The sequence below is a fragment of the Myotis daubentonii genome, chromosome 5, assembly GCF_963259705.1.
Source record: "Myotis daubentonii chromosome 5, mMyoDau2.1, whole genome shotgun sequence".
In the NCBI taxonomy this organism is placed as follows: Eukaryota; Metazoa; Chordata; class Mammalia; order Chiroptera; family Vespertilionidae; genus Myotis; species Myotis daubentonii.
In genome coordinates this window covers 32,592,007-32,619,075 of record NC_081844.1, presented here as the reverse complement: position 1 = coordinate 32,619,075, position 27,069 = coordinate 32,592,007, and the positions used below count along the sequence as shown (strand labels likewise).

At 56.3% G+C, this 27,069-nt stretch overlaps 1 protein-coding gene across 1 annotated transcript; it reads left to right on the top strand.

Annotated features, from left to right (window-relative positions):
- The first annotated feature begins 18 nt into the window (after positions 1-18).
- Positions 19-27,035, top strand: TMPRSS9 (transmembrane serine protease 9). The gene is made up of 18 exons (XM_059697261.1): positions 19-161; positions 2,822-2,949; positions 7,189-7,256; positions 7,361-7,540; positions 8,638-8,675; positions 10,638-10,751; positions 10,933-11,104; positions 12,007-12,281; positions 15,150-15,286; positions 16,728-17,043; positions 18,434-18,605; positions 19,167-19,438; positions 19,973-20,109; positions 21,337-21,736; positions 24,522-24,693; positions 25,462-25,727; positions 25,829-25,965; positions 26,503-27,035. The coding sequence occupies exons 1-18, from the start codon at positions 20-22 to the stop codon at positions 26,662-26,664; spliced, it is 3,288 nt and encodes a 1,095-aa protein (XP_059553244.1). The 5' UTR covers position 19; the 3' UTR covers positions 26,665-27,035.
- Positions 27,036-27,069: the final 34 nt, after the last annotated feature.

Below are 27,069 nucleotides of genomic sequence, written 5' to 3'. Positions count from 1 at the left end.
GGCTGAGGGTCTGGGAGCCATGGAGCCCACCGCTGGTGAATTGCAGCTCGTGCCCAGGGCAACAAAAGAAGTCCCTGCGCCCGACGCTGCGTGCTGCCGAGTGGCGCTCTCTGCTGCAGTGGCCGCCAGCATCGTCATCCTCACCCTGGCAGTCCTCGTGGGTAAGTGGCTGAGGGCTCGCGTGGGTTCGTACACTGGGTGACTTGCACAGCGACGCTCAGAGGCAGCTCGGTGGTGTCCACGTGATGACCCCAGCGACAGAGGGCTGAGTGTGCAAGCGTGGAATTGCAGGCTGGCCCTGCCTGCCACCCAAGGGCTACGATGAGCAGACCAGGTTCCCCGGCACACCCTGAGGTGGGCGGGCAACGGGCAGGCGGGTTAATACCTGCTCATTTCATTTCCCACAGCTGAGCTCTCCAGGGGAGCTCTTACAGCCGGGGTGAAATGGACAAATAGGGACTGGGAAATGAACTTATTAAAAGACTCAAGAGCCGGGCCGGTGTGGCTCAGTGGTTGAGCATTGACCCATGAACTAGGAGGTCAGGGTTCGATTCCTGGTCAGGGCACACGCAGAGGCAACCGATCTTTTCCCTCTCTCATCATTGATGTTTCTATCTCTCTCCCCTTCTCCCTTCCTCTCTCTGAAATCAACAAAAACATGTTTTTGTTTTAAAATATATTTTATTGATTTTTTTACAGAGAGAAAGGGAGAGGGATAGAGTTAGAAACATCGATGAGAGAGAAACATCGACCAGCTGCCTCCTGCACACCCCCCACTGGGGATGTGTTTGCAACCAAGGTACATGCCCTTGACCGGAATCGAACCTGGGACCCTTCAGTCTACAGGCTGATGCTCTAGCCACTGAGCCAAACCAGCCAGGGCAACAAAAACATGTTTTTAAAAAATAAAACAAAAGTCTTAAGAAACTTGAAAAATATTTTTAAAAATGAACAATTGTCTATATTGCACCACACAATGGCTCCCATTTCATATTTGTTCCCAGTAGACATTCATAGAATTTAAGATGAAACAGGCAAAATGATGACCCATCTATATGGTGTGGGACTGCAGTTATAAAAATAACAAAGGAAGATCTTTTCATATTTCAACAGCATGTACTACAGGGCCGTACAAATTGTGCTGCCCATGATGGTGGCCCTAGCCCCACTGGCTATTTAGAGTTAAATCCACAAAAATGAAGTCATCTTTAAAAATTAAATTCCTCAGTCCCCATCAGTCACAGTCCACAGATGGCTCGTGGCTCCTGTACTGGACAGCACAGAGCTAGAACGTTCTGTCGTCTCGGGAAGTTCTATGGCTCTGGGATGGGCTCATCCTGAGACGATAAGGTTCTTAGGGTTTTATTTGGGACTGTGAAAGTCACCTTGCTTTCACGAGATGATGATAGCAAGCAGCAGTTTGGCAATCCTATGTAGGTCCCCCTAATTTAAAAATATATATGTCGCCCTGACCGGTTTGGCTCAGCAGATAGAGCATCGGCCTGCAGACTCAAGGGTCCCAGGTTCGATTCCAGTCAAGGGCATGTACCTTGGTTGCGGGCTCGATCCCCAGTAGGGGGCATGCAGGAGGCAGCTGATCGATGATTCTCTCTCATCATTGATGTTCCTATCTCTCTCTCCCTCTCCCTTCCTCTCTGAAATCAATAAAAATATATTTAACAAATAATAATAATAATAAATACAATTATGATCATTTTTTGCAAATGTGTCCTTTTGACAGTCCCAACTTATTTCAGCCGTGAGAAATGCGTGTTTTCATGGTTTATGTGGTTGCTATTGTTTTAGTTATTTAAAATTTTTATAACTATCATTCCTCGCTAGTGTGTATCTTTTTCTTTTTTAAAGGTGCAATCTTTTTAAAAATATGTTTCTATTGATTTGTGAGAGGAAAGGAGAGGGAGAGAGAGAGAGAGACATCAATGATGAGAGAGAAACATCAACATTGATTGGCTGCCTCCTGCACACCTCCTGCTGGGGATCGAACCCAAAACCCGGGCATGTGTTCCAACCCGGAATCGAACCAGTGTCCTCTTGGTGCATGGATTGACGCTCAACCACTGAGCCACACTGGCCGGGTGCTAATGTGTACTTTTGACAAAATATTTCTGACAGTTGTAAACCCAAGTGTTTTCAGAGGGTGGTGTCCTGGGCGGCGGTCCGAGGGTCCCGGTGCCTGTGGCTGTGGTCATGCCCTGGCAGTATTTGGTGTCCCCTTCCCAGGGCGCAGGTGGGATTGTTGCTCTAAAGTAGAGGAGGTATCCTGAGGTCGTTTCAGCCATTTTTAAAAATATACATTTTATTGATTTTCCACAGAGAGGAAGAGAGAGGGATAGAGAGTTAGAAACATCAATCAGCTGCCTCCTGCACACACCCCACCAGGGTTGTGCCCGCAACCAAAGTACATGCCCCTGACTGGAATCAAACCTGGGACCCTTCAGTCCGCGGGCCGACGCTCTATCCACTGAGCCAAACCGGTTACGGCTCGTTTCAGCCATTTTTGGCTGAAGTCGGCTTCAGGCCCTGGCCCGGCACATCCAGTGAGACAAGGGAAACTGGGAGTTAGTCCTGCCCTCACGCTAAACCTGGGGACCTCTGAGGCTCTGTGCTTCCCTGGGGCCTCCAGGTGGGTGAGTGTGAGAGTTGGAAAGGAGGCACTGTTAACAATCAGCCAGGACAGCCTCTGGGGAGTCAGCCCACCCACGTATTTATAGGTGACCTGGGCCCCTAGGTGGTGGGGCCTTCGAGGCCCCTTAGCTGAGCCGCAGTGGGCTCTCTCACAGAGCCCTGGTCTCGCCCGCAGCCTCCCTCTCTACACAGGGTGTCGATGTGGAGCACACGGCCGAGCTGCAAGGGATCCGGTACGCCCGCAGCCTGCAGCAGGAGGCCTCCGACTACTACCGCACGCTGACGCCCACCCTGGAAATGCTGGTGAGGGTGCCTGAGAGCAAGGGGGCAAGGTGGGTGGCCAGGAGCTTCCACCAAGAGAAGCTCTCATGCCGAGCGAGCCGAGCAGGGGGAGACCCAGGCGGGCCTGGGGCAGGGAGATGGGGTACCTGGAGGAATTGGACAAGACCTGTGTGGCTGAGGCTGGCGTATTGCAGGATGCAGCGGAGAATGGTGCCCAATGGGAAGTGGCTCCTGCAGGCTTGTTGGCCACGTTTAAAGGTTGTAAATTGTCTTCCAGTGGAGAAATGAGAATCCCCACTCATGGCTGGTGGGAATGTGAAATGGGGCTGCTGCTATGGAAAAGCCTAGCTGTGCATCAGAAAGTTAAATTAGAGTCATCCTATGACCCAGCAATTAATTCTGCCTCTCGGTATCCACCAAGAGAAATGAAAACACATGTCCACACAGAAACCTGCACACGCATGCTCACTGTGGGGGTCACAATGGCTAAAAAGTGGAAGCAGCCCAGATGTCCATCAGCTGCTAGATGGACACACAGATGTGGTCCCGCCCTGCACGCCCTGGAGTGTCACTCAGCCATGGAAAGCAGTGAGTCGCTGACACTAAGCTTGGATGAGCCTGTACATGTGGTGCTCAGTGAATCAAGTATCTGTTTTAAGATTTAAGCACGGCCCTCGCCAGTTTGGCTCAGTGGATAGAGCGTCGGCCTGCGGACTGAGGGGTCCTGGGTTCAATTCTGGTCAAGGGCACATGCCCGGGTTGCCAGCTCGATCCCCAGTAGGGGGAGTGCAGGAGGCAGCCAATCAATGATTCTCTCTCATCATTGATGTTTCTATCTCTCTCTCCCTCTCCCTTCCTCTCTGAAATCAATCAATCAATATATATATATATATATATATATATATATATATATATATATATATCCTAATAAAAGAGAAAAATGGCCAAAACCAGTTTGGCTCAGTGGATAGAGCGACGGCCTGCGGACTGAAAGGTCCCAGGTTCGATTCCGGTCAAGGGCATGTACCTGGGTTGCGGGCATATCCCCAGTGGGAGATGTGCAGGAGGCAGCTGATGGATATTTCTCTCTCATCGATATTTCTAACTCTCTCTCTCCCTTCCTCTCTGTAAAAAATCAATAAAATATATTTTAAAAAAAAAAAGAGAAAAATGGTAATTGGCGTACGACGATACCCTTTTCATTGGCTAATCAGGGCTATATGCAAATTAACTGCCAACTATGATTGGCAGTTAACTGCCAACAAGATGGCGGCTAATTTGCATATGTAGGCACAATGCAGGGAGGCGAAAGGGAAAGCAGGAAGAAGCCCCCTGCCACTGACAGTGATCGGAAACCCAGGGGGGAGCTAAGAGCTGGTGGGCAGGGCAAAGGCGGCCCTGGAGCCGCCTTTGCCCTGCCCCCCAGCCATGATAGGAGAATCAGGTGCCTTTGCCACCCTGGCCAGTGATAGCAGGAAGTAGGGGTGGAGCCAGCGATGGGAGCTGGGCACGGTCGAAGCTGGCAGTCCCGGGAGCTAGGGGTCCCTTGCCTGGGCCTAAAGCGAAGCCCACGATCGCGGGGCCACTGCAGCTGCGGGTCCCCACTGCCTGGGCCGGACACTTGGCAAGAGGCATTAGGCCTGGGCAGGGGCGGAGCCTGCAACCGCGGGGAGCTGGGGGTCCCCTGCCCAGGCCTGACACCTCTGCCGGAGGCCTCAGGCCTGGTCAAGGGGCCGATCCGGTGATTGGTGATCGGAGGGTGATGAGGGTCAACTCCTCTGGCCGAGGCATCAGGCCTGGGTGGGGGGTGGAGCCGGGGATTGGGGGGATATGATGGTCCCCTTGCCCAGGCCTGAAGCCTGGGTCAGAGGCATCAGGCTTGGGCGGGGGGTGGAGCAAGCGATCAGAGGGAGATGGGGGTCCTCTGCCCAGGCATGATTCCTGGGCCAGAGGCCTCAGGCCTGGGCGGTGGCCAGAGCCAGTGATCAGGGGAAGATGGGGGTCCCCTGTCCAAGCCTGACACCTCTGGCGGAGGCGTCAGGCCTGGGCAAGGGGCTGATCAGGCGATCGGAGGGTGATGAGGGTCTACGCCTCTGGCCGAGGCATCAGGCCTGGGCAAGGGGCCGACCCTGCGATTGGAGGGTGATGGGGGTCAACGCCTGAGGGCTCCCAGTATGTGAGAGGGGGCAGGCTGGGCTGAGGGACACTCCCCTCCCCACACACACCCAGTGCACGAATTTCGTGCATCGGGCCCCTAGTGTGTGTGTGTGTATATATATATATATATATATATATATATATATATATATATATATAAAATAAAAGAGAAACATGCAAATTAACCATACCTTTGCCATGCCCCAAGCCACGCCCACCAGCCAATCAGAGTGATTATATGCAAATTAACCCAACCAAGATGGCAGCCGGCAGCCACGGAGCTGGAGCAAGCAGGAGGCTTGGTTGTCCCGGTGATGGAGGAAGCCAAGCTTCCTGCCTGCCCTGGCCGGCTGTGGCCTCCGCTAAAGGCAACAAAGTTTCAATTATAGAAGCTAAATAAATCCCAGATACCTGCTTCCAGCCAGCCTCCACTGGGAGCTTGGGTGGCTGGGGGCCGTGGCCAGCCTGCAAACAGCCATCAGCCCCTCACCCAGGTTGGCCAGGCACCCCAGCAGGGACCCCCACCCTGAAGGGGCTGTGGCCAGCCTGCAAACAGCCATCAGCCCCTCACCCAAGTTGGCGACACCCTCATGGGGTGAGGGTCCCTGCTAGGGGGCTTGACCAGCCTTCAAACGGCCCTCAGCCCCTCACCCAGGCTGGCCAGGCACTCCAGCGGGACCCCCACCCTGATCCAGGACACCCTTCAGGGCAAACTAGCCAGCCCCCACCCATGCACCAGGCATATAATAAAAGGGTAATATGCAAATTGACCCTAACAGCAGAACGGCTGGGAATGACTGGTCACTATCACACACACTAACCACCAGGGGGCAGATGCTCAATGCAGGAGCTGCCCCTGGTGGTCAGTGCGCTCCCACAGCGGGAGCTCTGCTCAGCCACAAGCCAGGCTGATGGCTGGCAGCACAGCAGTGATGGCAGGAGCCTCTCCTGCCTCCTCAGCAGCGCTAAGGATGTCTGACTGCAGCTTAGGCCTGCTTCTTGCTGGCAAGTGGACATCCCCCGAGGGCTGCCGGGCTGCCAGAGGGATGTCTTACTGCCCACTTAGGCCTGATCCCCTGGGGAACGGGCCTAAGCCACAGGTGGACATCCCCCAAGGGGTCCCAGACTGCGAGAGGGCACAGGCCAGGCTGAGGGACCCCCCCTGAGTGCACAAATTTTTGTGCATCGTCCTCTAAAATATATATATATATATTAAATTTAAACATGCCAAAACTGGTTTGGCTCAGTGGATAGAGCGTCGGCCTGTGGACTGAAAGGTCCTGGGTTCGATTCCGGTCAAGGGCATGTACCTGGGTTGCGGGCACATCCCCAGTGGGGGATGTGCAGGAGGCGGCTGGTCGATGTTTCTCTCTCATCGATGTTTCTGACTCTCTATCTCTCTCCCTTCCTCTCTGTAAAAAATCAATAAAATATATTTTTTAAAAAAATTTAAACATGAATTAATTAAAATTAGCTAAAAGGTAAAAATCATTTCCTCAGCTCCACCAGCCACATTTCAAATGCTCAGTAGCTACGTGTGGATGGTGGTTGCCATGTGGGGCGGGGCCGATGTAGAACATTCTGGGACTTTGTGGAATGTTCTATGAGACAGTACAGCTATCGATGCAGGCAATGAGGGCATGGACTGGTGCGTCCATCACCCCCAAATAAGCCCTGTCCCCATCACCACCCCTGCTTCCAGCCCCTGGCAATCACCAGCCACTTTCTGTGGCTCTGCCTGATCTGAACGTGTCTCATAAACAGACTCTCACGCTGTGTGCCTCTCTGTGTGTGGCTTCTCTCACCGAGCATCATGTTTACAAGGTCCATCCACCTGTAGCCAGTGTCCTCACTCCTCTCGCGGCTGAGTAATATTCTAGCGTGCGGATGGACCCCGTTTTATTGCTTCCGTGGAGCAATGGTTTCATATGAGTAAATCTGAAATGTCCTCCCTGTCATCACACGGCTCTGGGAAGTCGCCGCATGCACTGGGTCTAAGAGGAGGTGCTTTTCCACCCACCCCGCCCCCCCAGCTTCCCACCTGGGACAGGCTTCCTCGGTGGCCTGTGGTCTCAACATTTGCCGCTGTTGTTTCCGTTGTAGTTTGTCAGCAGCTTTAGGAAGACAGAGCTGGAGGCCAGCTGCGTGGGCTGCACGGTGCTGAGCTACAGGTGAGCCGGGCCCCTGGGGGCTAAAGGAAACTCGGTGGACACCCCGATGCGGGAGATTCCAGCGAGGGGAGCCCTCCCTCCACAGGCCTCTCTCCTCGCTGCAGGGACGGGAACTCCAGTGTCCTTGTGCGCTTCCGGCTGCACTTCCTGCTGCTAGCCCTGCGCTCGCTGGACCGGGGCCTGGAGCGGGAGCTGCTGCAGCAGGGACTCCGGGCGAGGCTGCAGGGCCACGGCATCCCCCTGGCTGCCCACGGCACCATCGTGTCCGCCGAGCTCACAGGCAAGTGGGCAGTGGAGACCCAAGACACTGAGAGGCCGTGCAGGGGAGCATTAGACTGTAGGTTTTCAATCAATAAAAATCAATAGCCCCTCCCCCTGCTTCTCCCTCAACGGTAGGGACCAGGCGTCGGCCACCTGTGAACAGCCAGAGTGTAACTATTTTCATCTTCGTAGCCCACCTACTGGGCCCTGCTATAGGAGCACAGAAGCGGCCCAAGACAATGTCTAAACAAATGGACACGACTGCGTATCAATAAAACTTTATTTACAAAAACAAGTGGTGGGTCGGGTTGGCCCATGACTGCAGTTTGTTGACCTCTGGTATAGAAATAAGATAAATTCTAAAATCCGAGGATGCATCAGACTATTGTCAGGTGAAAGACTGATCACCGCACCCTCGCCCTCACCCTGGCCCTGGCCCTGGCCCTGGCCCTCACCCTGGCCCTCACCCTGGCCCTGGCCCTCACCCTGGCCCTGGCCCTCACCCTGGCCCTGGCCCTCACCCTGGCCCTGGCCCTGGCCCTCACCCTGGCCCTGGCCCTGGCCCTGGCCCTGGCCCTCGCCCTGGCCCTGGCCCTGGCCCTGGCCCTCACCCTGGCCCTGGCCCTGGCCCTCACCCTGGCCCTGGCCCTGGCCCTCACCCTGGCCCTGGCCCTGGCCCTGGCCCTGGCCCTCGCCCTGGCCCTGGCCCTGGCCCTCACCCTGGCCCTGGCCCTCACCCTGGCCCTGGCCCTGGCCCTGGCCCTGGCCCTGGCCCTCACCCTGGCCCTGGCCCTGGCCCTACAGGACACTTATGGTCTCCTCCCTATGAACCCTGACACCCCAGTGTCCTCGGCGTCAGCACTAACACCATTTTCCGTGGTGGTGGGAATGGCTCACGGCTGTGCTGCCCGCGACGGTAGCCAGCCGCCCTGTGTGGCTATGGAACACTTGTCATGGGCCGCTGAGGCCGAGGAACACCACATTCCATTTGGCTTCATTTTAACTGATTTAAGTTAGACTTTTAAGTGGCTCCCACGGTGGACAGAGCTGCTCTCTGCTTTGCAACGCGATGTTTTCAAAGACTGTCGCCACTATCTCTTCTCCGTGTCATTGCAGGAAGCCAGAAGGGGCCATTGGCAGAAAGAGACTTGAAATCAGGTATGTTTTCCTCCCGTCCATGAGCTGCCTGCCCTCTGCCGGCTTCCTCTGACTGTGGTCACGGCCAGAGCGCTCCTACGACTTGGTTCAAGTGCGCGAAGGAAATGCCCGAGCAGGGTGAGCGCTGGTTCTGTGCACAGAGTCGAAGTCCCGTGTTTGCACAGCGTTAACAGACAAAGCCCTTTGTTATAACCTAGACTTATTGAGGGGGTCACTCTGTAAGGCATACATGTCTAATCATGATGCTGTACACCCGAAGCTAATATAATAATTGTATTTCAACTGTAATTGGAAAATAAATTTAAAAAATTTTAATTAAAGATGAGGCACTTGGAAGTATACATGGCCAAGCATGATTAAGAGAAAACATTACTGGGTTTCTGGGGTTTTTTGAAAAGTGGTGGAAACCTGTTGTTTAAAAAAAAAGAAAAAGAAAAAGTTTGGGGGACCAAAAGAAAAAAGAATGAATGCTACTTGGAATCTCATCACTGTTAATATTTTAGTGACTGTCCTTCCAATCAGCTGGAGGCACACATATAGGTGCATGTAAAGAGTGTCCCAAAATTCACGCAAGAAGTAATTTTGATAGAAAACACAGGTTTGTAATTAAAAATTGTAAATTTTTTATTGATTCATAAAGTATACAGTGTAGGGTTATGTATGGAACAGCATATCGGGTAAATGGCCTCCACGGCTTTGCTGGCACATACGCACTCTTTTGTTATTGCCTGAGCAGCCGCATTTTCAAAGAAGAATGGTCCGATGGTGCCTCCAGCCCCAAATCCGCGCCAAACAGTGACACGTTGTGGATGCATTTGTTTCCCAACAATCACTCGTGGATTTTCTGAACCCCAAATGCGACAATTTTGTCGATTAACCAAGCCATCAAGATGAAAATGAGCCTCATTGAAATTCAGCCACATTTATGCAAAACGGTCATGGAATATTTCAACAAGAGTGCGTATGTGCCAGCAAAGCCGTGGAGGCCATTTACCCGATATGCTATTCCATACATAACCCTATACTGTATACTTTATGAATCAATAAAAAATTTACTATTTTTAATCATAAACCTGTGTTTTCTTTTTTTTATTGATTTTTTACAGAGAAGAAGGGAGAGGGATAGAGAGTTAGAAACATCAATCAGCTGCCTCCTGCACACCTGCTACTGGGGATGTGCCCGCAGCCAAGGTACATGCCCTTGACCGGAATTGAACCTGGGACCCTTGAGTCCACAGGCCGACGCTCTGTCCACTGAGCCAAACCTGTTAGGGCTATAAATCTGTGTTTTCTATCAAAATTACTTCTTGCGTGAATTTTGGGACACCTTTATTTAGTTCCATCTCAGTGCTCCTAACTAGGGGTGACGCTGCCCCCAGCGACACTGGGGGTGTCTGGAGACGTCTGGTTGTCACACCCTCACAGTGCCCCCACTGAGAGTGACCTGGCCCCGATATGAACCACACACTTAAAATAGTTAAAGTGGCAAGTTTTATGTTGCCTGTTGAATCACAATTAAAATTCTTTAATCTCACCTATTTCTCACTTTTTTAAAACATGGGTCCTAGAAATGTGGACTCACACACATGCGCACACACACACGCGCGCGCGCGCGCGCACAGACACACGCACGCGCAGCACACACACACACAGAGGCACACACACCGACACACATGCAGACACACACGCACACACAGAGAGACACACACACACAGACACACACACAGACACACGCACGCATGCATGCACACGCACAGACACTGCTGTGGCCCAGCGCTGGCCTCGGTGCTGACCGACGTTCCCAGCTGCGTCCACGCTCATCTGGAGATCATTTCATAGGCCCTGAGGGAGGAGAAGGGGACGGGAGATGTCCACGCTGGACATTCTGGGCGGGAAGTGGGATCTCGCCGCAGCGGGGACAGACGGAGTGGGGTCAGGAACTCGGTTCTTCTCTGCCCGCAGGACACTGTCCGGGGAATGCCTTCTCCTGCGGGAACAGCCAGTGTGTGACCAAAGTGAACCCCGAGTGTGATGACAGCGCGGACTGCTCCGATGGATCCGACGAGGCCCACTGTGGTCAGTCCGCCCGCCTGGCCCGGTCTCGGGCCGTGTCCCCTGGCCCAGTTTGCACAGAAAAGCCGAGTGTGGGACCCTGAGCCTGTCCTTCCACGTGGGGGCCGTGGGGATGCGAGAGGTGTCCCCGGAGCACGGCCGAGTCCTGCCTCCCTGGGGTCCTGGTTGGTGACCTGTCTTGCAGACTGCGGTTTGCAGCCCGGCTGGAGGACCGCCGGCAGGATTGTGGGCGGCGTGGAAGCGTCCGCGGGGGAGTTCCCTTGGCAAGTCAGCCTCCGGGAGAACAGCGAGCACTTCTGCGGAGCCACCGTCATCGGGGCCTGGTGGCTGGTGTCCGCCGCCCACTGCTTCAGCGAGTGAGCCCCCGCCCCTGGGCTCGCCCCCCCCCCGCCCGGCCACCGTCATCGGGGCCTGGTGGCTGGTGTCCGCCGCCCACTGCTTCAGCGAGTGAGCCCCCGCCCCTGGGCTCGCCCCCCCCCCCCCCCGGCCACCGTCATCGGGGCCTGGTGGCTGGTGTCCGCCGCCCACTGCTTCAGCGAGTGAGCCCCCGCCCCTGGGCTCGCCCCCCCCCCCCCCCCCCCCCCCGGCCACCGTCATCGGGGCCTGGTGGCTGGTGTCCGCCGCCCACTGCTTCAGCGAGTGAGCCCCCGCCCCTGGGCTCGCCCCCCCGCCCCCCGGGCCACCGTCCCTTCCGCCTGGGGCGCCACTTCTCCCGGGTGTCCTGAGAGCCCACCGGACAGGTGCACAATGTTTTGTGTCCCTTCACATGTCTCACCTTCACTCAGCCCTGTGGGATTCTGTCTTTGTTTAAAATGTTGCTAATCCCCACATTATGATTTTTCTGGCATTCACTATGATTTCTGACAATGTTGCTTGAAAATATGTGTTTTTTGTTTTTTAAAGAAATATTTTTAAAGTATATTTCTTTATTGATTTCAGAGAGGAAGGGAGAGGGAGAGAGAGAGAAACATCAATGATAAGAGAAAATCACTGATTGGCTGCCTCCTGCACACCCCCTACTGGGGATCGAGCCGCAACCCAGGCACGTGCCCTTGGCTGGAATAGAACCTGGGACCCTTCAGTCTGCAGGCCAACGCTCTATCCACTGAGCCAAACCAGCTAGGGCTGAACATATGTCTTGCTGACTGAGTTTTGGGGCACCCCTTAACATTGGGCCCCAGAGATGACCCCCCTCTCCGGAGCCCCCTCCCCAGGCCCGTGCAGAGGGGCCGCTCAGTGCCATCTGTTTGCCCCGCAGGTTCCAGGATCCCACCGAGTGGGTGGCCTACGCTGGCACCACCCAGCTCAGCGGCTCCGAGGCCAGCACGGTGCGGGCCCGCGTGGCCCAGATCATCACGCACCCCTCCTACAACCCCGACACCGCCGATTTCGACGTGGCGGTGCTGCGGCTGGGCAGCCCCCTGCCCTTCAGCCGGCACGTCCAGCCCGTGTGCCTGCCGGCGGCCACCCACGTCTTCCCGCCCAGGAGGAAGTGTCTCATCTCCGGCTGGGGCTACCTCAGGGAGGACTTCCGTAAGCTCCCCTCCCCCCCCCCCCCACCTGCCAGGAGCAGATTTACCCGCACGGTTCTCCCCCTTACCCACGATTGCCTATCTGCAGGTTCGACACTTGCAACATTTATTTTGAGCCCCAAGTAGATACAAATGGGGATTTTGGGGTCAATTGCGGATGTGCACAGAGAGGACGTGCTTGAGTTGAGGACAAGCATGTTCTCATTTAAGGTGATGCCCTGCCTCCTGGTTTCAGCTCAGACTGGAAGCGAGGGTCCTTTTCATGCTATAGTTACTGCCATGTATTTTGTGGTTTGTTTGTTTTTTGCATTTTTGTGCTTTTTGTGGCTGATTTTGCTGCCCCCCACGCACGGGGCTGAAGTGCTGGCTACTGTGGCACAAGAAGGCTGCCAGGTGCGTCAGGGAGAAAAACGGTGTCAGGTCAACTTGGTTCAGGCACGAGTTACGGCACCTCTGGCCTTGAGTTCAAGGTCAGTGAATGAACGCAGAGTTCCGATGAGGAGGCAAGGCGATGGGTGCTGATGAGAAAGGCCAGAGGAACAGTTACATCTACAGAAGGAAGGCGCTGCTGTTGGTGCCCACACATGACATAGGGGTGTTTATTCTGAAAACTGTGTGTACTTTCAGTCCGGTAGCTCTCCGTCCAGTCGTCATAACATCTGCTTTCTTATCATCTTTGCAAACAGTTCTTTGGGACACAAGGTTGCCTAAGCCCAGCCCAAGGGTTATTTGGCCCTGTTTTGTTTTTTTAATGAATCAATAAAGCTTTATTTATAAAAACAATTAGTGGAAATTCCAGTTAAGCATGTGTACACACACACACACACCAACAAGCATCTGGCCTGAGAGAGAGAGATTGCTGAGTCTTGCTCTAAATCACAGTGAGAGATTAGTGGGAACGAAGGTATTTCAGACGGTTGTTTGGCCTTGTTTTTAACATTCCAAGGTTTGAGGTATAAGATGTGCGAGGCCGTTCTTCTGGGCTGGCAGCTCTGACTCCGTTTTATAGTGGCTTCGTTATTTTGGACAAATGCATATTAAATAAGGCCTCTTTAAGCGGAAACACACATGGCACAAGGTGACGCATCGATTGCTTGAGGGAAATGCTGTGACCAGAGTCACCGGAACCTAAGCCTGCATTTCCGCAGGAGCCCTGTTCCATATTCAGGAATCCCGTGTTCGTAGTGACGCTAGAGACCAGAACGGCCTCCAGTGATGAGGGTCGGTTGAGATTGGAGGCGATGAGTGCTGGCGAGGAGACCCACAGGATGCAGCAAGAACAGCGAGTGGGGGTGGGCGGACAGCTTTAGGAAAGGGCCCACGAAGTGAGCCTCAACCAAGACGTGGCGGGTGAGGCCAACCCAGACAGGCAAAGAGTGAGGGGACAGAAAGAGTCCCATCACTGAGGAAGTTCCAGAACATTCCAGAGCTGCAGTGTGCACTCTAGTAGCCACAGCCTCGGACAGGTCAGCAGGTACGCAGGTTTGTGTAGACGGTGCCTGTCCATGGCTCTGGAGCCTGGGAGGGGGTGTCCTCCCCAGGGCTTCCCGAGGCCGGGGTCTGAGACTCTGACGTGCCCGACCTCCCCGGCAAGGCCCACTGGCCTGTGTGGGGTTTCCCGGTCTGTGCCTGCCTGAGAAAAAAGAAAAATCCTGGAAGGTTAGGATTTTGTGATAAAGATATCTGCCACAAGAACCTAATCCGGAGGGGAAGCGGCTGATGACTAAACCCGATCAATGCACATGTGAGCCCCTCCAGCTCCCCGTTCCAGAGATTATGCAGCAAGAAAAGCAGACAGCAGTCCCTGCCCACGTGGCACCCCCATCCCGTCTGGCCCAGCGCCATCCGGCATCACCGTCCTGGCGATGGGCGGGCTCTATGGGAGCACCGACCACTATGGGAGCCGGCAGCCCCACGAAATGTGGCCAGTGCAACTGAGAAACTGGGCTTTACATTTTACTTCATTTGCACGCATTTACATCTACATTTAAATAGCCACGTGTGGCCGCTGGCTACTGTTCTGGACCTGGCAATTGTAGGGGCAGTAAATACTAGACAAGATGAGTGATAGATGGCGATGAAAGCAGTGGAGACAATAACCAGGATGGGGGCTGCAGGGTTAAATAGGGAGGTCAGAGAGGCCTCCTGAGAAAGGAGAGGAAGGCAGAAGGCAAGCGGATTCCTCCGGACAATCATGCTAGGCAGCTGGGACAGGATGTGCAAGGGCCCTGGGGTAGGTGGTCCAGTCTTGGGCATTTAGGCTGAGCCAGGGGGAACTCACCCTGGAGGGGGTTGAGGGGGGAAAAGGATATAATCTGATTTAATGTTTAGCCAAGATGGCACTGGCTGCCGGGCTAAGAGATGATTCCAGCAGGGTAGGACTAGAGCAGGGGTGGGGAACCTTTTTTCTGCCAAGGGCTATTTGGATATTTATAACGCCAGACAGAATTATCAACTGAAAAATTAGCCTGCTAAATTTGGGCAAACATTTAATGAGCTCACCCCTAATGCCTTGGCAGGGCCAGGCCAAATGATTTCTCGGGCCTTGGACGGCCCGCGGGCCAGATGTGCCCCCCCACCCCTGGTCTAGAGTAACAGCAGACGCAGGTAAGGGGAGCGGAGACGTGGAGCCCGGTCTTGGGGTGTCACCCTGGACACTTCTCAGCTGTCTGAGTGGACAGTGTTCTCAGTAGGCATTTGAAGAGCCTTTATTTACTCTTCGCTAGTTTCTGAGGCTGCGGCTGCAGCATCTCTGCTTGCAGCTGGGGAAACTGAGGCACAGAGAAGAGAAGTCCTTCAGCACTCTGGCTCAGGGTGACCGCCGGGGCCCCGGAACACTCACCCCACTGGCCTCTCCCGCCCCGGGCAGTGATCAAGCCGGAGATGCTGCAGAAAGCCACCGTGGAGCTGCTGGACCAGGCCCTGTGTGCCAGCCTGTACGGCAACTCACTCACCGACCGGATGGTGTGCGCCGGCTACCTGGATGGCAAGGTGGATTCTTGCCAGGTGAGCCCCGGGGCCCGCAGGGGCCCCAGACAACGCCCCACCCAAGGAGGCGGCGAGAGAGGGCCCCCCGGTTTCTACCCTCGCTTTTCAGCGCAGCTCTGGATTCCCTTCTTTGTGGGTTTTTGTTGCTGTGTGTGTTGTCATTTTGTTCATCCTCACACGAGGATATTTTTTCCACTGATTTCTAGAGAACGTGGAAGGGAGGAAGGGGAAAGAGAGAGAAACATGGATTGGTGGTTGCCTTCTGCGTGACCCCGGACCAGGGCTGAGGAATCAAACCTGCAACCCAGGTGCGTATCCTTGACTGGGAATCGAACCTGCAGTGCGTGGGCCCACGCTCTATCCACTGAGCCACACTGGCCAGGGCTGCAGTCTATATGTTTGTTCTCATTTCTAAAGCCTGGTGGGTGAGGAGAGACTGCTACATGTGCTCAGGTTGCCATAGCAAAGAACCCAGAACCTGGAGGAAGTGTTGGGAAATAATAAGAGCACTGGTGATTGTCGGAGACGTGACTTGGGGTGGTGCACACACAATACAGTGCACAGATGGCGTGTTGTAGATTGTGCACCTGAAACCTGTATAATTTTGTTAACCAGTGTCACCTCAATAAATTAAAAAGATAAAATGGGCCCTGGCCCTAGGTGGTTTGGCTCAGTGGATAGAGTCAGCCTGCGGATTAAAGGGTCCCGGGTTCGATACATCAATACATCAAAATAAAACGGGCCCCTGGCCAGTGTGGCTCAGTGGGTGGGGTCTCACCCCACACACCAAAAGGTTGCCAGTTCGATTCCTGGTCAGGGCACATTTCCGGGTTGCAGATTTGATCCCTGGTAGGGGGCATGCAGGAGGCCAACCTATCGACGATTCATTCTTTCTCTCTCTCTCTCTCTCTCCCCCTCTCCCTTCCTCTCTCTCTAAAAATCAATAAAAAATATTTTAAAAAATAAAATGGGGAAAAAGAAATAATAAGAAAATGCTTGTGTTTGAGAATGTGAGAATCCAGGTGAGCTGGGTGTGAGGAGAAGGCAAGGCTCACAAGACAGGGTGGGTGAGGAGCGAGCCGGCACGTCTGGAGAAGGCCTCGCGGCCGGTGAGCTGTCTGCGGCTCCAGCAGGGCAGCCACACTGCCACCCTGAGCAAGGGCGACGTCAGCGAAGATGCAGTGAGATACGGGGGGCAGAGGATGCTGCCAACGGGGCTGGGTTTTGAACTGCTAGTGGTAGAACTGAAAGATCTTCAAGGTCCCACGGTCCTACTGCCCTATTTTATTTTTACGAAAGAGGAAACGGAGGTTCTGAGATGTGAATTATCGGCCCCCATTTTCTCGTGAGCTTGTGTGGGGAGAGGGCCCCACCCAGGGACGGTTCTCGGACCCTGCAGCTCTGGGACCGGGAGCCTGGGAGCCCTGACTCCTCCTGAGGGTGTGCCTTTGTCTCCTAGGGTGACTCCGGAGGCCCCCTGGTCTGCGAGGAGCCCTCTGGCAGGTTCTTCCTGGCCGGCATCGTGAGCTGGGGCATCGGCTGTGCGGAAGCCGGGCGTCCAGGGGTCTACGCCCGAGTGACCAGGCTGCGAGACTGGATCCTGGGGGCGATCGCCATGGCGAGCAAGCCTCTGGCTCCCACGGAGGCTCCTGCCCCCGCCACCCCCAGCACTGTCTGGTCCACCAGCCCCCAGAGCCAGGTGGTCAACACCCCCACCAAACCCACAGCGGCCCCCAGCTCCGCACCTGACTCAGTGACGGCCTCTAAGCCACAAGGTATCTCCTGGGGAGACAGGCAGGGGCCGGCGTGCGCTCCCTGCAGGGTGGATCGATTGGTACTGGCTTCGTGAAGGCTCCGTGGGGAAGAGATGGGTGATGGATCAGTGATGTCTGTCATGAGCACAGGCTAAGACACACACACGGGCACCCTCCAGATTCACGGGCACCCTCCAGATTCACAGACTGCCCCAAAGGGTCAACAAGAGGCATGACCACGACTGTGGGGCCAGGGTGGGGAGAGACTGCGTTTTCACATGCGGGTGCCCTCCAGAAACACCACTTACATAGAGCACGTATGTGTACATTTTCATATCCAAGAGCCCTCACTTCTAATTTTTTTTTCTTCAAAATTGTCCTGGACATGCTTGCATGCTCCCTTTTCCATGTAAAATCCAGCGTATGTGGGTGTTTTACTTTCATTTTTAATTGTGGTGACACACACAAAACACAACATAAGACCAACCGTTGTGAACATTTTGGAGTGTCCGGCCCAGGAGTTCCGTCGCTTCACCTTGTCGGACTTGGGTCTTGAAACACATTCACATCTGTCTTCACCTTGTGGTGTCCCAGGACCCAGATCTGATAGGGATCCTCCTTTAGGTCCCACAAAACACGATGCTCCGAGCCCATCGGAACTCTGTTCCACAAAAGTGTCCCTATACTCTGCCCCCTCCCAGGGTCCCACAGTAACCTGACCCCCCCTTTGTTTGGTGAGTCCCCCGCCGGGGTTCTGCTGTGCGGGCTCCCCCCTTGTAGCAAGCTCATCACCCGGCCTTGGGGGCTTCAGGTCTGTGTCTGGCTTCAGGTCTTAGTCCGACGGGGCCAGGGCACTTCATAATTTTATCTTCTCTTTTTTTTAATTCTCACTCGAGGACATTTTTCCCATTTATTTATTTATTTATTTATTTATTTATTTACTTACTTACTTACTTACTTATTTATTTTTGTTAATCCTCACGCGAGGATTTTTTTAGAGTGGAAAGGAGGGGGAGAGACAGAGAGACAGACACATCTGTAACTCACATTGCTTGGTTGCCCCCAGCACGCGCCCCGACTAGGGGCCAGGGATGGAGCCCGCAACCCAGGTACGTGCCCTTGACCAGAATCAAACCTGCGACCCTTCGCTCCAAGGGCAGACGCTCTGCCCACTGAGCAAGCAGCCAGGGCTATCTTCTCATTTTTAAGCGACTCCGCCCAGCTGTGCACACACTTGCTGCTAGTCCTTTGGACATTAGGGCACCTTGAAGCCTCAGTGACCCGTCTGTATAATGAGAGTGGTTTGCCCCGGCCCAATCAGAGCCCGGGGGCTGCACCTGGTGTCGGGGCCCTTCTAGGCCCAGGTGCGCCCACTCGGAGCTAAGGCGGGGGGCCTCTTCTCTCCCCTCAGAGTGCGGCGCCAGACCAGCCATGGACAAGCCCACCCGGATCGTGGGAGGGCTGGGAGCCGCCGCGGGGGAGGTGCCCTGGCAGGTCAGCCTGAAGGAAGGTTCCAGGCACTTCTGCGGAGCCACTGTGGTGGGAGACCGCTGGCTGCTGTCGGCAGCCCACTGCTTCAACCAGTAAGACCGGCCCGGCCCAGGAGGCCTGCTCAGCCCCCTGTCCCCACTGGGTCCCCTGCCCCATGCATTCAGAAACCACTTGTGACCAGACGTGCGGCCATCTATGCACCAGGGTGGCCACGGCAGAGCCCCCTCCCCCGCCCCCACCTCCCCCGGCTCACAATCCTGCTGTCTGGATGTCTGGTTGCAAATGAGAGGGGAGCAGGAAGGAGAAGTGGGGGGCCCTGGAGGAGCCATCTCAAGGGAGAGTAATCTTCAAGCTGACCTCCAGGGGAGCACTAGGGGCAGATGGGAGCGGACAGCCAGGCGGCACTGACCTTTGGGTCATAAAGCTGTCGGGGCCTCTCGTGCTGCTGGGCCAACTCCCTCTTGTTACAGACCCGGAAATGAGGCCCAAAGGGGCTCCCTGTCTTGCCCCCAGCCCCCCCAGTTTGGGACTGCTTTTGGGGAGCAGCCGTGTGGCCCCTCCACCCCCTGGGGCCCCTCCCCAGAGTCTGGGCCCTGCAGCTCTGCCCGGCTTCCTGGGGCAGCAGGTGTGTCTGAGTGGCCCCTTGTTGGCAGCACGAAGGCGGAGCTGGTGCAGGCCCACCTGGGTACGGTGTCTCTCACGGGCATCGGCGGGAGCCCGGTGAAGATGGGGCTCAAAAGGACGGTGCTGCACCCCCAGTACAACCCCAGCATCCTGGACTTCGACGTGGCCATCCTGGAGCTGTCAGGGCCCCTGGTCTTCAACAAATACATCCAGCCCGTCTGCCTGCCCCTGGCCATCCAGAAGTTCCCCGTGGGCCGCAAGTGCGTCATCTCAGGATGGGGCAACACGCAGGAGGGCAACGGTGAGTGCCTGGTGGGTCCCGCTCCCAGTGCCTGCACGCCCCTGGCCTCTGCACTCCTCCAGCCACAGGCCCAAGGCGGCTCTTTTTTATACATGAAATTCAGCTGGCGCACAGCAAAGACCATTTGTTGACAGATGCTCTGTGGTGGCTTTCCTGCTACAAACGCAGAGCTGAGTAGCCCCGACAGAGACTGGCCTGTAAAGCCGAAAATACTTACCCTGTGGCCCTTTCTGAAAAAGCTCCAGGCCCTCGTGCTGTGCCCTGCAGAGCCCCAGAGTTAATGCTCCCGCTGAAAACTCAGTGGCCGCCCGCAGGTCACCCAGGGGCTCGGGAGTCCGCTTGGGACGTGGCGAGATGCTAGGGCTCCGAGCTCTGGGCTCCGCCTCCTTCTGGCCACGTGACTCCGTTTCCCAGCAACCCTGTGAGCCTCAGTTTCTTCATCTGCAGGATGAGGAGGGTGCCTTTCAGAGCCGAACCAGACACTGAACGGTGATCACTCTGTCATTTGGGGGGGGGGGGTCCTTTTCCTGGCAGCCACGAAGCCAGACACTCTGCAGCGAGCGTCGGTGGGCATCATCGACCAGAAGGCGTGCAGTGCCCTCTACAACTTCTCGCTCACGGACAGGATGCTCTGTGCCGGCTTCCTGGAGGGCAAGGTGGACTCCTGCCAGGTAGCACTCAGAGGGCACCGAGCGGGATTCAGAGAAGAGCTCACACCCTGCCCCTGGCAATGCTCCTTTGTTCAGAGCTGAGGATTTTCAGTGCAGGGGAAATCGGGAGGTGAACTAAATGTCTTTAAAGCAGCGGTTCTCAACCTGTGGGTCGCGACCCCTTTGGGGGTCGAACGACCCTTTCACAGGGGTTGCCTAAGACCATCGGAAAACACATATATAATTACATATTGTTTTGTGATGAATCACTATGCTTTAATTATGTTCAATTTGTAACAGTGAAATTGGGGGTCACCACAACCTGAGGAACTGTATTAAAGGGTCGCGGCATTAGGAAGGTTGAGAACCACTGGTTTAAATGTATAATTTAGAGAAACCCTAGCATGTCGCAGCAGAAGAGGAGGTAGCCGTTTAAAAGTGTGTGGCAGGCCTGGCCGATGTGGCTCAGTTGGTTGAGTGCTGTCCCATGCACCGCGAGGTCTCCAGTTTGATTCCCAGTCCGGGCACATGCCCAGGTTTGGGCTCGATCCCCGGTAGGGGTCATGCAGAAGGTAGCTGATCGCTGTTTCCTCTCCCTCTCCCTTCCTCTCTCTAAAATCAAAATAAAACTATAGTTAAAAAAATCTATTTAAAAAGTTTTTAAGAATGTGGTAGATATATACAAAATGTATACATACTTCAATATATCTATATGCATACTTAAAGTCATATTTTATATGTACATATTTAAAGAGATACTATATATATATAAATATATTTTTATTGATTTCAGAGAGGAAGGGAGAGGGAGAGAGAGATAGAAACATCAACAATGAAAGATAGTCATTGATCAGCTGCCTCCTGCACGCCCCCAACTGGGGATCGAGCCCGCAACCCAGGCATGTGCCCTTGAGTGGAATTGAACCCAGGACCCTTCGGTCTGCAGGCCGACGCTCTATCCACTGAGCCAAACCAGCCAGGGCAGGTACAGTGTATATTAACTGAAATAAAGCTAACCCCAGATTAGTACCCATATGACCACACTGTCCATCAGGATTCACTCCTGGGGAGCTGGGGCATGGGGATGAGGGCGGGGCTGTCTCAGACCCTGTGGCCCCGTGTCCCCATGCCCTGTCCTCTTGCTCCCCTGATGGGCCTCTCCCACTGTGGGAATGCGGGAGGTCCTGGCAGTGCCCTCTGCAGAGAGGTGCCCGATGGTCACAGCCAGCCCTCTTTCCTTCTTTTTAGGGTGACTCTGGGGGCCCCCTGGCCTGTGAGGAGACCCCTGGTGTGTTCTATCTGGCGGGGATTGTCAGCTGGGGGATTGGCTGTGCTCAGGCTAAGAAACCCGGCGTGTATGCTCGCATCACCAGTCTGAAGGGCTGGATCCTGGATATCATGTCCTCCTCCCCGCTGCCCACCCCCGCCCCCTCCACCACAAGGACGCCTGCCACCACCACGCATGTCCCCAGGACAGTGGCTGGCCTCACAGTCCTGGGGGTCACAGCCAGCACACCCGCCCCCCGGACCCCCAGCAAGGCAGCCAGCCAACCTGCCAACAGCACCGCCAGTGCCGCGAGCACCACTGCCGGGGGGCAGACACCACTTCCAAACGCCTCGCGGACCACCAAGGACGCCCAGCCACCAGGTACTGGGAGGAATGAGGTGGCGCGTGTCGGTGGCAGGGGTCTGGCGTCAGTCTGTCAGGGCGGCTGTCAGCGTCCCACGGGCTGGGGGCGTACGCAGCAGACATTTACCGCCTCCCAGTCCTGGAGCCGCTCTCCTTGGCCTGCAGATGGCCACCTTCTCCCCGTGTCCTCACAGGGTCGTCCCTCTGTGTCTGTGCTCATCTCTTCTTAGAAGGACGCCAGTCATACTGGATTAGGACCCACCCCAATGGCCTCACTGTACCTTAACCACTTTACAGGCCCCGTCTCCCCACAGCCACATTCTGATGTCCTGGAGGTCAGAGCTTTAACTCTGGCTTTTGTGGGGACACAAGTCTGCCCATCATCACCCTGACAGCCAGGGACGTGGGCATGGGCATGGGCATGGGCATGGGCGGGCACTGAATGGGCAGACCGGCACCACCTAGTGGCAAATGTCTTAACCTGCAACCCCTGCCAGCTCCCATTTTTTAAAGGAAACTTCGGGGGGTACATGGGGAGTCCCTGACCAGGGTCTCTATGAGGGGAATTCTCCGTCCACTCATCCCACGCTCATAAAGCCCCCCTCTGGGCCAGACCCGCTAAGCTCAGGTACAGCAGGACCCAGAAGGTGGAGAAACAAACTCATGAGAGCGTACATAGTGAGGCGTGAAAGGAGGACCGAGCAGGACCGAGCAGGGCTGGGCCAGCTGGTCTCCCCGCTCCCGTTATGGCTGAGAGGGTACCTCACTGGCCAGGAGAGACGCCGAGAGAGAACGTAGCCCTGAGATCGTTCCATTCGTGTCTAAAATGCTGAGTTCACTTTTACTAGCTATTAACCAGAACTACTAGCATATAAAACTGCTGCATTCGTCAGTCAAAGATAAAGCCCCATCAGCTACGGCAATCTCCTACGGCTCCGGCTAAGGCTGAGCCAGCAGATGCCGTCGGTGTGTGGGGGCCACAGAGAAAACACTGACTTCTGCATGGCGTGGGACTTGCCAGGTGCACCATGTTAGCGAGCCCGCCCACCCCCCAGGCAGACAGGAACTCCATGCTCTCGTATCCAGATTCTGGGGGCCATGTCTGGGCTGCTTCCATCCAGGTGGGAGGCGGGAGCAGGCTGTTCTGGTGAGCTCCCAAAGGGGGCAGATGCTCAGCACACAGGCGGCTGGTCCCTGCAGGCTGCACCCACCTTCCTCCTCACCGCGAGCTTCCCCAGAACTTCCCACTGTCCCAAGCCCCCCGGCACCTTCACGGTGACCCCTGCAGAGACTGGCCCAGGGAGGTTTCTCTGCCTCCTCCTCCGTCACCAGTCCCCTCCCTGGGCTGCCGTAGGTCCACTGTCCTTCAGATGGGTCTGGGCAGGGGTGTGTGTGCATAACTGAACCCCATGACAGAGACGGTTGGGGAAAACTACCCATAATCCCACTGCTCCATCATATCCTCATGACATGTCGTGAGGGTTCTTACCTGTTCTCCCTGCACATGGTCATACAGTGGCCTGGCTCCATCAGCCTGTCACCCCACACAGGCCTGAACCCACCAAGCCAGATTCACAGGCTCCGCCACAAGGCAAGCCGCACACCAGAGGCGCCCGGGACGGGTGGCCAAACAAAGCAAGTCGGGTCGTCAGGAAGCCAGGCTCTGGGGCGAATGCTGTGTCGGTGACCTTGAGATGAAGCAGAGCTTTCATGGGCTCAGACCAAAGCAGACCATGTGCCAAGGGCCTGGGTGTGGGTTCGGGGGGCGGGGAGGGTCTGGGTCCTGTCTCCTTGGGAATCAGTTAAGGCAGAGGTGACACGTTGAGTCTGGAACCCCCTTATCTGAGCCCTGCACCTGGACCGGGAATCGAGGCAAAGTTTCGGGATTTAGACCCTCCAGAGCCAAGGGGGGCCCTCCCTTCACAGCCTTCTCTGCCGCCTGGTTCCGGGCCCAGGGTTTCCAGCAGGGGCAGTCAGAGAATGCGGGTGTGTGAGCCGGTGCAGCTGTGACTGTTCTTGGGAGAAACAGTTTCACTCCCCAGCGAGCTTCATGTGGCTCTGGCCTTTAGCCTGATTTTCACGTTTCCCCTAGCTACGGGCAGGCGTCCAGGAAAGGGAGCACAGCTTTGGCCCTGGGCAAGGTCCAGATGGCGTCAGGAGGGTAGCGGCGGTGGGGCTAGCAGGGACGGGGCAGGTGGCCTCTTGGCTTCCCAGCTCTTCTTCCAGCTGAGGCCAGAGCAGGAGCCTTTCCTCCATCTGGAGGGAGCGGAGGCACTGGGTGGTGGGAGTGGCTGGGAAGGGGCAGGCTCCGGAGCGGCCCTGTGGGAATCAGGTGGGTAGGTGAGCCCCTGACGGGTGCTAGGGTCCCTGCAGCACCCTCTTGCACACCCTGGTGCTTCCTACAGCTGTGTTCTGAGGGTGCACCTTGTGCTGGGGGTGACGGGCGTCACAGCACAAGGGTGTCTGGGAAGACAGACTAGCACAGGAGCTGGTGGGCCAGGGGGGGCCTCCTGGCAGAGCGAAGGGGTGTGGGAAGATCTGAGCCAGCAGAGAACCCAGCTCCTGGTGGTGGGAGAGGACACTGTCCTGGTCCCCATCTGGGGAGGAGCACGGCCCCAACGCTGAGGTTGTAGGAAGCAGACTTCAATGCATTTCAAATATTACTTGGGAAAGCCTAGAAGAGGTGTGTTTGTAGGACCAAGCACCAAGTCCAGTGTTGGTGTGTTTTTTCGAGGTGGGTCCCCTAAGGGGCAGTGTGAGAGGCACTGCATCCGCCCAATGCCCTCGGTCCGCTCTCCTGCAGACTGCGGCCTGGCGCCCGTGGCCGCGCTGACCAGGATCGTGGGCGGCAGCGCCGCCGGCCTAGGGGAGTGGCCGTGGCAGGTGAGCCTGTGGCTGCGGCGCCGGGAGCACCGCTGCGGGGCCGTGCTGGTGGCGGAGAGGTGGCTGCTGTCTGCTGCACACTGCTTTGACGTGTGAGTCTCACCTGCCCCCAGTGCCCCAGCCCATTGGTGGTTCACAGGAAATGACCCGTGGCCCCAAAACTCAGTCATGTCCACATGCCTTTTGCTCTTAATACCCCCCCACCCCCGCCACTGGGACCCCCTGCTGCCCCTAGTCCGTGCAGCCCACCCCTGCACACTCACCACCTGGGGCTGCAGGGATTCAATCCTACACACACACACCCTGCCACACACCTCCCGCTCCAAACCCCAGGGCTGCAGCCTCTTCGAGTCCAGGGCCCAGCTCGGTGGTACATGGGTCTCTGGGGAACAGACATCTCCGTTCTCCGAAGGCCACACACTGGGAGTCCCCTTCAGGGCAGGCTGCTCAGGGTGGAACAGGCCAGGGGCCCTGCGCTCCTTGGAGAAAGCCAGTTCTTGGAGGCGCACTCTGCACACTCGCTGTAGGACAGGGTCAGAGGGAATGGGCAGGTGGGACAGGGGGCCCTCTGGCCACCAGAGCCCTAATATTGGGCAGAAATGGGTAATGTGATGTCACCTCATTGCTGTGGGTGCATTTCAGGCAAGGCCCCCCTCACTGTCCCAGGAGGGATGACTCATCCCCATATCCACGAGCAACCCTGGGCCCAGAGGCTGAGGGCTCTGCCAAAGGTCCCTGACCACCCCCTGGGGCACAGGCAAGGACCAGGCCACAGCCCTGTGGGGCAGAGTCCAGAGGAGCCACAGGCAGGGGTACCTGGGGTGCGGGGCTCCAGACACCTGTCCCCACGCACCCTGCAGCTATGGGGACCCCAAGCAGTGGGTGGCCTTTCTGGGCACGCCGTTCCTGAGTGGCGCCGAGGGGCAGCTGGAGCGCGTGGCACGCATCTACAAGCACCCCTTCTACAACCTCTACACGCTCGACTATGACGTGGCGCTGCTGGAGCTGGCAGGGCCCGTGCACCGGAGCCGCCTGGTGCGGCCCATCTGCCTGCCGGAGCCTGCACCCCGGCCCCCCAATGGGGCACGCTGTGTCATCACCGGCTGGGGCTCCGTGCGAGAGGGAGGTAGGCGAGTCCGACACTCGGAGCCCGGCCCCGCACGCTCGGGGGGCATCAGGAAGGCCTCCAGCCTGGTCCCTCCCCGCCTACCGCCCGTCTCACCATAGGCTCCATGGCACGGCAGCTGCAGAAGGCGGCTGTGCGCCTCCTCAGCGAGCAGGCCTGCCGCCGCTACTACCCCGTGCAGATCAGCAGCCGCATGCTGTGTGCCGGCTTCCCGCAGGGTGGCGTGGACAGCTGTTCGGTGAGCACAATTTAACACTGAAACGGGTGTTCTGCCAGGGGAAGGGCCCCATCCGTCCGGGAGAGCCCGTTCTGGTTGCTCTAAAGCCCACAGCCAGGACCCCACTTTTTGGTGCAAACTTAAGCTGATCAAGCAGGGAACCGTTTCACCCTTAGATGTTTAATGGACCACTGTTTATTGGGCATCCACGACCAGCCAGTTCCCACCCCACATCCTCACTGCCGCCCTGCAGGCGAGGAATGGGAACCGGCTGCATGCAGCGTAAGGCCGTTCTACTAGGGAACCTGTGGCAGGTGCTCACAAATGTCTGCCAGACAGATGAATGGCTTGTCCTGGCATGAAGCCCATTTCCCAGATAGTAAAAGTGAGGCTCACAGGGCTACTCACTTGGGGTCACATGGGGAGCCCAGGAGACTCCTGTGGAGGCCAGCCACCCAAGGTGTGTGGGTCGGGTCAGTCCTCTCTTGCCCGAGGGTTGCTATGGGAGGTGGGGGAAACTGGCCTGCTCTGAGTGCCTTTCCTCTCTCCTCCCCTCAGGGTGATGCTGGGGGACCTCTGGCCTGCAGGGAACCCTCTGGCCAGTGGGTGCTAACTGGGGTCACCAGCTGGGGCTATGGCTGCGGGCGACCTCACTTCCCAGGTGTCTATACCCGGGTGGCTGCTGTGAGAGGCTGGATCACACAGAACATCCAGGAGTGACCACCCCGTGGCTGTCCAGGCCTGGGAGGACAAGGCAGTAGGAACCAACCAGCCACCAGTCCGAGAAGGGGGAGTCCAGTCCAGACGGTGGGCGGGGAGTGCTGCGGGCAGTGGGAGTACAGTTTTACTGTATCTTTTGTTCCAATAAAAAGCCCCTTGTCCCTAACTTACTGGCTCGCACACTTGCACATCACAGCAAGAACTACTTGCCTGCCCATGACATAGGGCCTAAAGTTGGGATGAAAGGTGGGTGGGGCGAGGCAGCAAGACCTCCCAGCAAGAGGGCTGCCACAACCCCAGCCTTTGGGGCTGGGGTTCAGCCTCATCTTCAGGGTTCCTTTGGTGTCATCCAGAGAACCAGTAGCAAGCGCCCAGGGGAGAAATGGGGGGGGGGGGGGACAGAGC

What these genes read in the sequence shown, in the direction of transcription:
- TMPRSS9 (XM_059697261.1), top strand. Translation starts at nt 20, where the DNA reads ATGGAGCCCACCGCTGGTGAATTGCAGCTCGTGCCCAGGGCAACAAAA. An exon ending in GCCGCCCACTGCTTCAGCGA is followed by an intron (nt 11,105 to 12,006) that starts GTGAGCCCCCGC and finishes TTTGCCCCGCAG; the next exon opens with GTTCCAGGATCCCACCGAGT. An exon ending in CAAGGACGCCCAGCCACCAG is followed by an intron (nt 21,737 to 24,521) that starts GTACTGGGAGGA and finishes GCTCTCCTGCAG; the next exon opens with ACTGCGGCCTGGCGCCCGTG.